Source organism: Carassius auratus, chromosome 4 (assembly GCF_003368295.1).
Source record: "Carassius auratus strain Wakin chromosome 4, ASM336829v1, whole genome shotgun sequence".
Classification (NCBI taxonomy): domain Eukaryota; kingdom Metazoa; phylum Chordata; class Actinopteri; order Cypriniformes; family Cyprinidae; genus Carassius; species Carassius auratus.
The window spans coordinates 15033882-15048140 of NC_039246.1; the positions used below are offsets into that span (position 1 = coordinate 15033882).

Consider the following 14259-nt stretch of genomic DNA (forward strand, 5'->3'; position numbering starts at 1 on the left):
CAACGTGATATTGAGAATTATTACAAAATTCATCTTCATGGAAACTAATTTACTTAAGGTAGGGTGTCACATTTACATCCAACAAATGAAACTCAACCCCCAGAATTTTGATTTAAATGCTTAAATCAGCAAGAAGACTTTATACTAATAGGGGTTAGTTCACATTTGTAACTCATAGTATGAGAAATAGTTAAGGTGACACATGCATATTTGTAAATCAGTTAGTTAGAGCAAACTGACATGAGTTTAAGGGGTTAGGACAATAACTACACAATGCAAAAAAAAGTGCAAGTATAAGACTCTCTGGTGTCCAAGTGTTTGTGTGTTTGGAAAAGAGAAGAGCTGTCTGGAGGATACATTGGGCTTCAGCCTGGTAGATGGTCTGGTCAGGCTGGTTGGCGTGTTGCATTGCGATGGCATGAGGGAACTCATTGAGCATGCGCTGCTGGAACGCCTCCAGACGCTCGTAGTCATGACCACGGCACACAAACTCCTTATTCTGTACAACACACACACGTTCTGGTTAATACTGACACCAAGTGGACTTCAGAGATACTGACAGTGCCATCTGATATGCTGCAGGATGTCAGGATGACACATACCCGTAGAAAGAAAGGGAACTTCTTGCCGTAGAAGCCCACTCGGAAGAACTCTGGCTCTAGACGCTGTTGGTCCATTATTTTATCATAATACGAAGCTTCCATCATCTGTCATTTGCAATCATATAATAGGCAGGAAATACAGTTAATACAGTTTTTCAGTTAGAGGGACCATAATGTACACATCTGATGCATTTAGTTAACTAAAAGTTACAACTTTTTTGCACTACAATAATAAAGTTGTACATGACAATTTTTACACTCTCTCTTGACAATTTGATAGTTATGTACATGACCTGTTATTTGATTGACCAAAATTTTTTGCATGTGAAATGATCAACAATGCAGCCAATTAGGGGATGATATGTACTGTAAATGTAGGTAATCTTATGTTAATGAGACTCTGTTTTCCATGTGTTTCTGTTGTTCTGCAAACAACTGTGTTTTAACTCACCCTCATTTTGCTAAGGTTTCTGTAGTCGTAGTAGGATTCGTACTGGTCTGCTAACTCTCTGCACAGGATGATGCCGTTCTCCCAACACTGAAGGGGTAGAGAGGTTTTTACATTAACATGCAGTTTCATAACTCACCACTAGGGGCCACTAGAGCACCATCAAATATGCAAGATTTGGGTGATTTGCAAGATGGTATGAGGAAATTTGGGTTGATTTTAATTCAATATCTCGTCAAAAATAAAATAAATGAATAAAATTAAATAAAATATACATTGTATAAAATTCTGATTATATTATCTCAGCAATCTTAACATTTAAAAAGAACTGCTACTTATTTAGTTTTAATAAGTTAAATTAAAAATATACATTAATATAAATAATTAGCAAAATATAAACTGCTTTTTACGATCTAAAATCTTGGAAATAATAAATTAAATTAAATTAATTTTATATATATTACTTATTTTCTTTGGCAATCTTGACATTGAAGAAAACTGCTACATATTTTGTTTTAATGCCTGAAATTAAAAATAAAATTATTCTAAATAAAAATGTAGTATATTTGTAATAAATGTCTTGATGTGATGTTTTTTGTATGCACTTTTGCTTTCAACTGCAATATTTCATCTCATCTTTAAAAAGTCCATGACATCTGTCAAATATGAGGAAGCGGTTCAGTCCTATTGCTTCCACAACAGATTGCTTCAGCCATGATGAGAGCAGAAAACAAATGCACTGATTTTTATTCTCATCAAGTGATCAGGGGTTTGAGTTTACTGATTATGTAAATGCTATTTAGTTCTGAAGGACAGCTACTCGAAATACAATCACACACTGATAATTAAATAGCAGGCTGAGAGGAGCCACGTAATGAGAAACGAAAGAAACGCGACACAAGAAAACACAGACCTTTCCGCGGTCAAAGTTCTGGATGATGGTGAGGTGCAGATACTCCTTCCTCTGCCACTCGCTCTGCATCGGGTAACTCAGAAACTCCCGCAAGGGTCTCTCAGACCATTCCAGCAGCTCGTCGTACAGCAGAAGTGTATATGAGGCCTCTGCACACATAAACACCTCATCAAAATATATCTGTTCAAAACTATCCATCTTCAAACTACTTCACGTCATGCTTGAGTACCGGTGTAATTCTGCGCTTTCAGATGCAGGTCATACAGCTTGTGGATGTAGCGGATGTACATTTCCTCTTTATTCAGCTCTGTTTTGTAGAAGTTCTGTGGAAAAGAGACAAAGAGAGGTGGAGTGTGGATATGAAGTGCTTCAAGTGCTTTTCAGGACTGATTTTCACTGTCGCTCTGGTTCCCTCTGAATGAATTCATATGGATAAACCAATCCATATGAAATTTCTTCATAATCCAGCTCTCAGCGGTGCTTCCACCATGAATTAAAGTGTCTAAATCACTTCCTGTCTTAACACTCTAGTCTCAAACTAAGCACCAGAACGACACCATTCACAATGATTTAATCTAAACAAATAATGCCACTAAAGAATATACTTTAACATACCAGCAGACTGACTGTACAGCCGATCTTTTTACCATCCACTTCCCCCAACTTCATACAGTCTCTGTAAAACACAAAGAGTGGCATTTTGTCACTATGAGCCTGAAAGTGACTAAGGCAGAAATTAAGAACAATGAAAATTTGTATGTACTTAATGCATTTAAATTTTAGATTAAGTCAAAGTAGACTGAAACTGATATTTTTAAATGTGTATTTTCATTTTTTTTCCACCACTAAAAAGTGAGATTAATAAGTAGCGTCATAACAGTATTTGTGTTACTAATTTTAAATGCATAAATACCACAATATTTGGCATTGGTAAGTAAATATATTAAAAGCAACCCAGCAACGTTCAAAGGTTTAGGGTCAGCAATTTTTTTATGTTTTTGAAAGATGTCTTTAAGGCTCAGCAAAATTGCATTTTTTTTATTATCCATTATAGTCTAATATTTTTAATGTGGTATTTATTTGTATTATTTTCGGTTTCATTTCTGATTACCGTACTTTTTTTTATTTTATTTTTTTAAACATATTATAATTGTTAATTATATATATATATAAATATATATATATATACACACACACACACACACACACACACACACACACACACACACACACTGAGGGTCAAAAATCTGCAATAATTAAGATTTTTTATATTTAGGAAATAAGACTTCTGCTCAACATGGCTGCATTTAAATAAAAAATACATTAGAGACAGCAATATTGTTACATATTAGAATTTAAAATAAATGTTCTATTTCAATCTATTTTAAAATGAAATTTATTCCAGTGATCAAAGCTTAATTTTCAGCACCATTACTCCAGTCTTCAGTGTCACATGATCCTTCAATAAAATTTTAATATGCTGTATTGTTGCTCAAAGGAATATTTCTTCTTAATATTATTATTTATTTTAGCTTCACTTTTGTTCAGTTTAATCTATCCTTGATGAATAGAAGTATTATTTTCTTAAATAAAAAAAGCACTGAATCCAAACCATTGAACAGAAGTTTTTCAATTACAAAACTGATAAATGATGGATTTTGTATCTTGTGTTTGTATTGTGTCCAGCTGTGTATATTTCACCTGTAATCCAGCAGTCGCTCCATCAGCCGTGTGACCGTGGCTATGAGGGATATCCCGCTCTCTCTCCACGTCTCTCTCTCGATCTTCTTCAACAGACTGACAAGACAAAACAAGCACAGCAGAGGAGGAGTCATACAGCTGTCCGTCATGTGACCCATCCTGCCCTGCACACACACACTCACACACACACACACACACACACACACAGCTGTCCAGCAGGACAGGGATCAGTGATCATCTTACCTAGGATACGGACCGAACAGAGGAATTCTAGTCCAGAGCAGCATAAACAAAACAAATTCATATTAATAGATTAAATGTCAATAACAGCCACTCAAACTCAGTTAGTCCGGTTAGTACAATAAAAGAAGGCAGAAAAATGAAGAGAAATGCACAAGTTAATTAATAAAATCACCTGCCACACCAAAAGCCTCAAATCAATAAAAGAATCATTAACTGAAATTAACATTTATATATCTTGCTGTATACATATATATACACACACAAACACATATATTTAATCACAATATCTAAAACTATCATTAATATTCACTTAATAAATTATTTTATGTGTTTATACTGTAAATAGACCTTCTATTTAGCTTGGAAACTGTAAACAGACTACAGTTGAGGCTACTGAATACATACAGGAAAAAATATTATTATTAATACCATGCAGTATGCATGTAATATTTAAACATACTGTAAAAGTGGTAAATTATAATCCATAAGAGGCCTACTGATGTGTTATGTTTGAACTTTGACAGCTTCAAGAAGTAAAAAAAAAAAAAACAAAGCTTGAAATTCGACTTGTATAGAGAATATACAGAGAACCATAAAGCCACATACAGATTTAAGAGCTGTGAAAAAAAATGTTTTTCAATTTTCTTTGTATAATTTCATACTAAATATCAGGGTATGCATAAAAGTGACCCTTCATGAACAAAAATATACGATTCATTTTTCATGCATTTATTATAGACTGGAAGATTGCATAATTGTTTTTTTTTTTTTTTTTTTGTAAAGCACCAAACCTGGGTGTCCTTTTTACTAATACCACCTTAATCCACATTCAAATCTGGCCTTTAAAAAAATGTTAGAAATGTGCAGAAATTGAAATTCAGATTTTATTTCACAGCACTGCCAGACACAGCCACAGTCACACAATCACAGACTGACCCACAGATGTGTGAGATCTGACCTGCCACTACTTACCGTCTCATTGCTTTATGCTAATCTAACCACCGCTCTGTAAACCAAAGTCAGCCCACTAAAGACTCGCTGTATGTGTCTCTCACTCACATGCTGTTGAAGAGCTCTCGGTACGTTTCGTCTCCTTTGCCCTCTGACATCAGGCTGTCCAGCTTGTCGATGAGTTTCGCCTCCACCTGTTACAAATAATGAAAATATGACAAATATGGCATTATGCAGTAGTCGGATAACTGCACGTCCCATTATTGAGCAGAAGGGGGCGCTGTGTGACCTGTTTGAAGTTGCCGCTCCGGCGCTGCTCCCAGTCCATCATGTCGTGAAAGATGGGGATCATCACATTCCTCAGGTCCGGCTGAGGCACCAGCGTCACCTCCAGGAACGGGCCGATCATTGCTGGAATGAAGTTCAGCTTGTGCTCTCCTGCACGACCAGATGGAAACGTTCATCTCTCGTGGAAATAAGATCAGAGATGAAAGATGCTTTTTGATATTGGGTGACGTCTTACCTAAATTCTGCCACATGCTAAAGATCTCACATCCCATCATGACACGCATGTCTCCGTACCTGAACACAAAAAAAGCAAAATACGGTTCAAATACTTCCTCTTATGCCAGTTGTTTAAAATATGATGGAGACATTTGTGGACTGATGTCCTGAAGAATGTGAAAACTCAACATATCCAAGATAGAAATAATTCTTCTTCTTCTTATCAATGTTGAAAAAATTCTTTTTTTTCTTTTCAGTATTCTATTCATCAAAGAATCCCATCTCCACAAAAAATAGGAAGCAGTTTTCAGACACTGAACTGGATGCTTCAAATATTTTCAACTGATTATAATCAGAAATGTTTCTTGGGCAGCAAATCAGCATATGAGAATGATTTCTGAAGGATCGTGTGACACTGAAGACCTGAGTAATGAAGCTAAAAATTCATTTTTGCATCACAGGAATAGATTATATTTTTAAATATATTCTAATCGAAAACAGTCATTTTAAACTGTAATAATATTTCACAATATTATTGTTGTTAATATATTTTGTTGTTAAAAAAATGCAGCCTTGCTGAGCACAAGACTTCTTTCCAAAATATAAAAAAAATCATACTTATTCAGAACTTTTGATCATCAGTGTACATATAAATTATTAATAAATAAACAAATAAATACACAGAAAAACTAAAATAACACCGATACTAGCTTTGAATCACAGGAATATATATATATATATATATATATATATATATATATAAATAAATATATAAATAAATATATAAATAAATAAATAAATAAATAAATAAATAAATAAATAAATACATACATACATACATACATACATACATACATACATACATACATACATATATATATATATATATATATATATATATAGAAAATTGTTTTTTAAATTGTCATAATATTTCAAAATATAATTATTTGACTGTTTTATATATATATATATATATATATATATATATATATATATATATATATATATATATATATATATATATATATATATATATGCAGCCTTGGTGAGTACAAGACTTTGTTGCAAAATATAAAAAATCTTAATTATTACAGTTTTCTGGTCCCTCAGTTTATATAAATAAAATAAATAAATAAAAAATACACATAAAAACTGAAAACTACACTGAAAAAATCAATAAAATAAATTTACAGATTTGCCAACTCTGACATATACTGCTTTTGGCTTATTATACAGTAAGAAAGTTTGAATTCAGAGGGCTTGCAGGACTCACTTTTCCAGTATTTTCTTCCTCTTTGATGCAGAGAAGGTCTCGAGCTGAAGGCAGGGCTGGTTGATGAATATAACAGACAGGCAGAAGTAGGAATCCCACACCTTCATGGAAACAGAGAGTTTAGAGACAGTGCCACAGAGAAAACAACAACACTACACAAGCAGACTGAGAACAAACCTTATAGTCAAACTTGTCATTGAGGAAGTTTTTTCTTAAAGCATCTGACAGGTAGAGCACCGTGGTGATGATGATGCTGTAAATCAAACATTTCAGATCACAATTAATACTCCGAAAACCACATCACGTAAAACTGCAGCTGAATAAAGTCTCTAACTTGTTAGTGACGAGCCGCATGACCGCCCAGTCTTTGGGGAACATCTCTGGTCTTATCAGGATGCGAAACACAGTGAAGGTATGCAGGAGAAAGTCCTGAGAGAGACAGAGAGGAAGAGAGGATGTTTGACATGTTTCTCAGTGTGTGTAATGAACTGATGTCAGTAAGATAAAGTTGGTCTCACCCGCAGCTCGTCTTTACTGGTGAAGCTCTGCAGGAGCTGCTGGTAGTGTCTGTCCTTCATATGCCTCAACAGAGCCAAGAGACACGACACAAACTCACCCTGAAACACACACATTCAACAGACCATACTCTTGAGAAGAAAAAAAAAAACCTTGACGTATTTCTGCAGCAGAATCAAATCCACTGTGTAATGTGATTTGGAAAAAGTCTAGAAATAAAATGCACAAATAATGGATAAAACTTAAATAATTTTGACTGACTTGAACACTTTCTACTAAACATGCTCTGTATAATTTCAAGACATCATATTTAATACAATAAATTAATATTGTATTAATATTTAATAGCGTTTTGAAAATGCTTTGAAAAAATGCATAAATAATGGGTAAAAAAAATGTAATAATTTGGACTAATTTGAACCCTTTCATCTAAACATGCCATGTTAATATTTAAATCAAAAATTTAAAATAGTAATATTATTATTACCATTACTATATTGCTTCACAATATTTTTCCAAAGTTCAAAAGTATAGCATAATTTAGATTTTTCTTTTTTACATTTTAAAAATATATTTTTCACACTTGAGCAATTTAATGTGTATACACACACACACACACACACATTTTTTTCTTCAAAATATTTGTAATATTCAGCATATATTTTCCCAAAGTCCCACAAAAACATCACAAAGTCAGCAGATTTCATATAGGTCTAGCTATACATTGCCACTGTAAACTCATTTGCAAAACACCTGCCTCCACAAGAAAAAAACAAAACATCACAGATTATTTCATTCCCATACTGAACCGCCCCATAAAACCCTTGATAAATCCCAGTCTGTGTTGACTACGGATGAATAAATTGAGGTTGAAACGAGTTCTGACGAGGTTTGCATTCACAAAACCTTCGGGCGCTGGGGAACGCATCACATCTAGCAGGAACGCTGGCAGAATTCACCTGCTGCTTGTGTGAAGAGACTTTGATGTGTAAAGCGCTTTGACTGCTGGGCTGTAATTACCTGCCCTCAGGGCCCGTATCTGATGCTTTCTCGCATGTTTCACTTTTTTAAATTCACTCTCACCAATTCTCTATAAAGCTTGCTTTCTTATTTGGTTTTCTTACCGTGACATCTTGAACTTGAGGCCGTAGCGTAGGCCCTGCTGGTTGTGGCCGGTTAGCGATTTCCAATATGGTCCGCAGTAAGACACCCAAAACACTCTCCACGATCAGATCCACCTCTTCGGATACAGCTGGCTCCTGCACACACACACACACACACAGAGACACACATATATGTTTAACCTTGCAAGAGGTCAGCGGTGATGTTATGCACACTGTTTGACAGGGTGCTAATGGTAAAAAGGGTGAGACAGCCATGAAAGGTTCAGCTGTCATTTCAGTTTATGCAAGTGCAGGAAGAAACCAGTGCCTCTGATGCACATCGGTCCTTCTCTGTTCGTGAGACCCGCCATTTCACTTCAAGGTCAGAGAGGATGTCTACATTTGGAGCAGCCTCAGCATTTTCAAAACAAGTTTCCTGTGGTCTTCTTCAAAGCAGAAGTCAAGACGGATAGGGGATGTGCAGAAACACTAATTCAACAAAGCTTCTTGGTTGCATGACTGATAAGTAGGTCTTTAGGGAACCTTGCATAATTATGCAGATTTAGGGCCACGTTTTGACAAACGTGTTTCATACTCTTGGGAATGGCAGATATTTGACAAATAAATAAGCTAAAAACTCTTTTACAGCACAAAACTTTCTTAACAAATGGAGACCTATGGATTATGCATAAAGGAAAGGTTGCTGAAAGCAGGAGATTTAAAGTCTGATGGGCTTGTAATGTTGTGTTGAAGGCAAAGGATTTGAATAAAAGCAGTGCATTTTAGTGTTTTTTTAAACTTTTATTATGCTACGAGTGTGCTATAAGCCTCTCCTTTAACTGCCTTTAAATATATGACTAAATGAAGATGAAAGGCTTTCAGCATATTAAAACATACAAATATACATATACATATTTTTATTCAATGGTGGATATGGTCTTCCATAATATTTGCCTGCTAGGTATTTGTCCTGAAGACATTTCATTTTATTTTGGAATTTGCATTATTTTGCATCGTCAACAAGCCCTCATGACTGCGGTTGCCAGATGTCAGTTTAGATGCCCCAAAATCAGAGATTTTCATTTAAAATGATACCTTTTCTGGCCAGTGATTTACTTAATGCTCCCAACCTGGCAACCACACACACTCTCTCAATGTAACAGAAAAGGCGCTGATGAGCTGAAAATGACAGCAAACATGTAAGTTGGAGTTTAGCCATCTCTTTTAAGATTGGCTCTGTTTGCTTAGACTAAGTCTGCTTGTTATCCTAGTTGTGTGAGGGTTATCGTACCGTGTCGTCTTTCTTGAGGAGAGACAGCATGCAGGTGAGTATTTGAGCGCACATGACGAGATCTCGCTGCTCCTGCATGTGAGCCTGGAGCAAACGCAGCACCACCGGGAGCAGGATACATCTGGAGTCTGATAAAAACACACACAAAAACTGAGCAGACTGCCTCTAACCATCTCCATCCTCATCCTCAGTGAGCATCTGTTTACCAGGGTTTGTGTAGAGCTGGCTCTCTACGGTTTGGGCGATGCAGTGCAGTTTGACGGCCTCCAGGGGGCAGTCAGCTTGGGACACTGTGGGGAGGCTGCCCAAGGTCTCCCGTACAAACGTGGCCACTTCCCTGACCGTAAAGAGCTTCAACAACTCCCCGTACACAGCCGGGAACGACTGCAGAAACAATGCCTGTGGAGTCAGGAGACAAACAATCAATTCAAGAAACAATCTCGTTCACACTGATTACATGGGAAAATAAATAAAATAAGCAAAAAAATGAATAAATCAGCAATTTTATTGCACACTACATAATGAAACTACATAAAAACTACCAGCGAGAATTTTTTTAATGAAATTAAACAATGGTGACAATAATGTGCAGAATACAAACAAAAAATAACTATAAATATATATATTTTTTTACATCTGTCAAATAAACTCTTAAATAATGTCAGAAATGTTAATAAAATGATATAAAATACAATTAGAATACAAAAATTTTTTTTTCTCTTTTTTTTAAATAAAAGTAAAAAAAATAATAATAAAGTATATATATATATATATATATATATATATATATATATATATATATATATATATATATATATATATATATATATATATATATATTAAAAAGTCTGTTTGTGATATTTGATAAGTAGTGATTTTTCCCATGGGTTGAATCAAACTAAAATGTGATTCTTTGTTTTTCTCACTTCCCTATTATCTCAAGTCTTCCCTAGAGCTTCTTGTAATCTTGTTGCGCCATCATCATCTCACTTTTGTTCATTTTACTTCTTTCTTTTCATCCTTATCCTTCATGTTCATTTACAATGTTTTCATCTCTCATTAAACCCAAAGCAATTCTTTCTTTGGAAGTATTCGTCTTTCTCTTTCTAATGGGGCACATGGGCAATTCTGAGACTCTTTGCAGAACACGATGGGCACCCGAGCGACGGAGAATAGAAGACGCTCTCGCATTCAACTCGGAGAAGTCAGAAAGATTTGCAGGAGACTTCAAACGCTTTGCCTGAATTTAAGGGAGTGCACTGAGAACTGCCCTTGTACGTCATTCTCTCCATAAAACATAAATGATCCATCTCTCAAGGGCAAAATGTCTGTCAAAATTAAGGGCATTTCTATGGCAAATAAATGCTTAATAGAGTCAGATTCGCCTCTGCAGATGTCCCATGGTTTCAGAAAATCAGAATAATGCTCCATAAGGTAAATTAATCTTTAATTTACATACTGTTTATATAAGTTTATATAATAAACTTTAACCCACAAGAGATGGTGCTCATTCCATGTGTCAACTACACAATATGAGGAGTTTTCCAACATAAACAGATCTGTGTGTCTCACCTGTGTCTGTGTGATGGGCCTTGAGCCCTTGTTCTCCTGCGAGAGGAAGAAGCGGAGGGACATGAAAAGCTCGTGCATACAGCAGCGAAACTCCTCCTCGTTCTGTCCGCCCGTGGCCAGAGCAAACAGCCGTCGCGACTGGATAATATACTTAAAAATATACTCCGTCGCCTAGGAAACCAACAGAATAGCAGATCTGAGCACAGAAAGCAACATGAAAGCGGCCTAATTAAGAATGCATGGGCTGTGTGAACCAATGCGATGTGGAAGTCATAACGGCCCGCAGCGAACCATTCCTAAGAAACTGAATATTCAGTACATTACAAATCTAAATTATGTTTGTATTCGTGGCTGTAGAAAATCAGAAGACGGCGGGCAGTAATGACAGACTCTAAATGTTAATGTGAAGGGCAGAATGTGCAAAAATGATTTGAGAGAGCGAGAATATTGTGTAGCGTCTCACCTTCAGCACCTGCTGGATGTGTTCCTGACGATCCGCTTCAATAATACGATCCACGTACCACTTCAGGACCTTGATCAGATCCCTGCCAGAGACACAAAAACACAGGAAACTGAACATCCACTTTATGTTTGTTTAGCAGAATTGATAGTATTTATAAGAAGTATTCATAATTGAAATCAATCTGACATGTCTGAACTGCATTTACTGCATTAAAAAACTGTTTGTAGAGTACTGATCCCATAATTTAGCAGTGACGTGACATACAGCCAAGTATGGTAACCCATACTCTGAATTCGTTCTCTGCATTTAACACATCCAAAGTGCACACACACACACACACAGCAGTGAACACACACACACTGTGAACACAAACCCGGAGCAGTCGGCAGCCATTTATGCTGCGGCGCCCGGGGAGCAGTTGGGGGTTCGGTGCCTTGCTCAAGGACACCTCAGTCGTGGTTTTGCCGGCCCGAGACTTGAACCCACAACCTTAGGGTTAGGAGTCAAACTCTCTAACCACTAAGCCATGCCTGTTTGTTCTGAGCTCACAATTTAGTAAATAAATAAATAAATAATGATGACTGAATATTGGCAAATCAATATTTCCCCTCAAAAGAAATTTCTTTTTCTTCTGATTCCAAGCCTTTGAGCTCTGCCCTAGGGGACACAGTCTGAGTTCCCTCGGAAGGGAACATCTCAGGTTATACATGCCACCATGGTTCCCTGAGAAGGGAACGAGACACTGCATCCTCCGGTTCCCTTGCTATGCTTCGGACCCAAGCTTCAGATGATGAAGCGGATCTCCCAGTGCTCTTTTATACTGTGATCGTGCCAATGTTATTGTCGTGTTTAGATTCAGACACCGCTGAAAGCTTTCCCCAAAGTGACCTCTAGAGGACGCAGTGTGTCTTTCCTTCTCAGGAAACCATGGTTACATACTTAAACTGAGACGTTTTTACGGATACGAGAGAGAACGTGATTGTAAACAGATATAGAGTGCAATGTAGCATGCAAAAAATCTTGATTCAAACTAGCATTGTCCGTAGTAGCACCAAAGCCCAATGTAACCACTAAGCCATGTGTCTATCAATTAACGATCAAGTTTTTTGTGTCTTCTTCCCAAAACATTAACATTCTAATCGAGCATGTCTTTATTCTGAATTTCAAATAATCAATAGATTAAAAAATAGATCTAAAATGCAATTTTAAGTGAAGCAGTGATACTGCAGGATAATAAGAGAGACTTCTTAATCACAGTGTATCGAAAAAGCTTTTTATGTGTACTGCAACACATAAAAAGAAGCATTGCAAAAGCATCATATGATGGGATCCCTGGCGTTTCGACTGTGATTTCCTCGCACTGTAGTGAGAAGTTGAAGGAAAGTGACGTCCATCGCATCGGAGCGAGTGAAGTACGAGAGGAAAGTTCTTGAGCTTATCTTCCAGTGCTCTGCAAGCATGCGTTTAAATGGTTTTTAAGAGACTAAAAATCACAACAAAAGGAGAACTGAAAGTCAGAACGGAAGAGACTCTAAATGAAAAAAGCATGACGCAATATATTTGCACCAGTGAGCAAGAATAACTAGAAATAAAAAGATGTGTCTAAACACCTCATGAAACTGGACTGTTGTGGTTTCAATCCGTGTCTTAGATTTGATTCTAAACTATATGATAAAATAAATTTCTGCAAATAAACTGTACAGGCTTTCTCATTTTTCAAATAATCTTCTGTTTGATTCTGTCCAGTATTTAACGTAATTGGTTTCATAACATGCACATTCGACAACTGTGTAGGCTGTAACGCGGGCTGATCTCTGACCCAGATGAATGAACATGCAAAATGAAGAGCTATTTGGGTGAGGAATCAGTGCTTTTAGAGAGCTGCGATCAAACGTTCAGGACAAAAACTAACTATACAGTGACCCAACAAAGTATTTGGTCACATAAGCCACATTCAATGCATAAAATATCAGTCATTATATAACAAAACCTCAACCCAAGAGGCATTTACTTAAATGAAATCCAGCACAAGCACACTTCACAAGTACACATTTACACCTCTACGTTTCCACTTCAAATCAATGGACCAATTCCAGGCATGCTGAGAGTTAAACACTTCTGATTTTTAACGTACCTGTATGACAGGGCTCCTGCAAAGTGGCTTTCAATGTAGGTGTCCATGACTGGTTTAAAATGCTGAAACTTGCTGTCCTGTAGCAAGTTTATAATATGCACCTGAATGACGAAAATGCACACACACAGTAAGCAACATGCAATTTCATTAATCTCTATTGTGCAAAAAAAAAAAAAAAAAAATTGGGTCTGTGCTTACCAGACTATCAAACACTTTGAGTGCATATTTTTGTGAACTCTCGTCCAAAATGCCAAAAAGCGTGTCCAGTGTATCTTGTAAAAACTGATTCGAGATATTTGAATTTATTAGTAAACATGCACCAATTAGGGGAAACATCACTGTGATTGACAGGTTCATTAACCAACAGCAAGGCTGTGAAGGGCAGCTGACCTTTACTATTTCTGAGCCATCGATCTCTTTGAGTTTAGACAGGCTGTCGTTGATTTTCTCTGGATGGGCTCTCCACTTCAGTAAGTCCAGCATGTCACCTACAGGAAACAGCCAATAAGCAATCAGTGTATGAATCTTCATGCCAGACACCCAAA

The 14259-nt window shown here is 36.4% G+C and overlaps 1 protein-coding gene across 3 annotated transcripts in view; it reads right to left on the reverse strand.

The window, feature by feature from the left end:
- LOC113060228 (dedicator of cytokinesis protein 4-like) overlaps positions 1 to 14259 on the reverse strand; it is a 90506-nt gene that overhangs the window by 19448 nt on the left and 56799 nt on the right. For 2 of the 3 annotated variants that reach the window (XM_026229161.1, XM_026229145.1), the window contains exons 18-40: positions 14105 to 14202; positions 13913 to 13996; positions 13715 to 13815; positions 11581 to 11662; positions 11118 to 11288; positions 9752 to 9944; positions 9546 to 9673; positions 8276 to 8410; positions 7154 to 7252; positions 6970 to 7064; positions 6813 to 6888; positions 6636 to 6736; positions 5382 to 5440; positions 5148 to 5296; positions 4967 to 5052; positions 3908 to 3934; positions 3665 to 3760; positions 2579 to 2639; positions 2193 to 2286; positions 1964 to 2112; positions 1054 to 1140; positions 603 to 707; positions 358 to 499 (exon numbers count right to left, since the gene is read on the reverse strand). In XM_026229161.1, coding sequence (XP_026084946.1) covers positions 358 to 499; positions 603 to 707; positions 1054 to 1140; positions 1964 to 2112; positions 2193 to 2286; positions 2579 to 2639; positions 3665 to 3760; positions 3908 to 3934; positions 4967 to 5052; positions 5148 to 5296; positions 5382 to 5440; positions 6636 to 6736; positions 6813 to 6888; positions 6970 to 7064; positions 7154 to 7252; positions 8276 to 8410; positions 9546 to 9673; positions 9752 to 9944; positions 11118 to 11288; positions 11581 to 11662; positions 13715 to 13815; positions 13913 to 13996; positions 14105 to 14202 — 2418 coding nt within the window. The remainder of the gene's footprint in view (positions 1 to 357; positions 500 to 602; positions 708 to 1053; positions 1141 to 1963; positions 2113 to 2192; positions 2287 to 2578; positions 2640 to 3664; positions 3761 to 3907; positions 3935 to 4966; positions 5053 to 5147; positions 5297 to 5381; positions 5441 to 6635; positions 6737 to 6812; positions 6889 to 6969; positions 7065 to 7153; positions 7253 to 8275; positions 8411 to 9545; positions 9674 to 9751; positions 9945 to 11117; positions 11289 to 11580; positions 11663 to 13714; positions 13816 to 13912; positions 13997 to 14104; positions 14203 to 14259) is intronic. The other variant, XM_026229153.1, reaches the window with a different exon arrangement.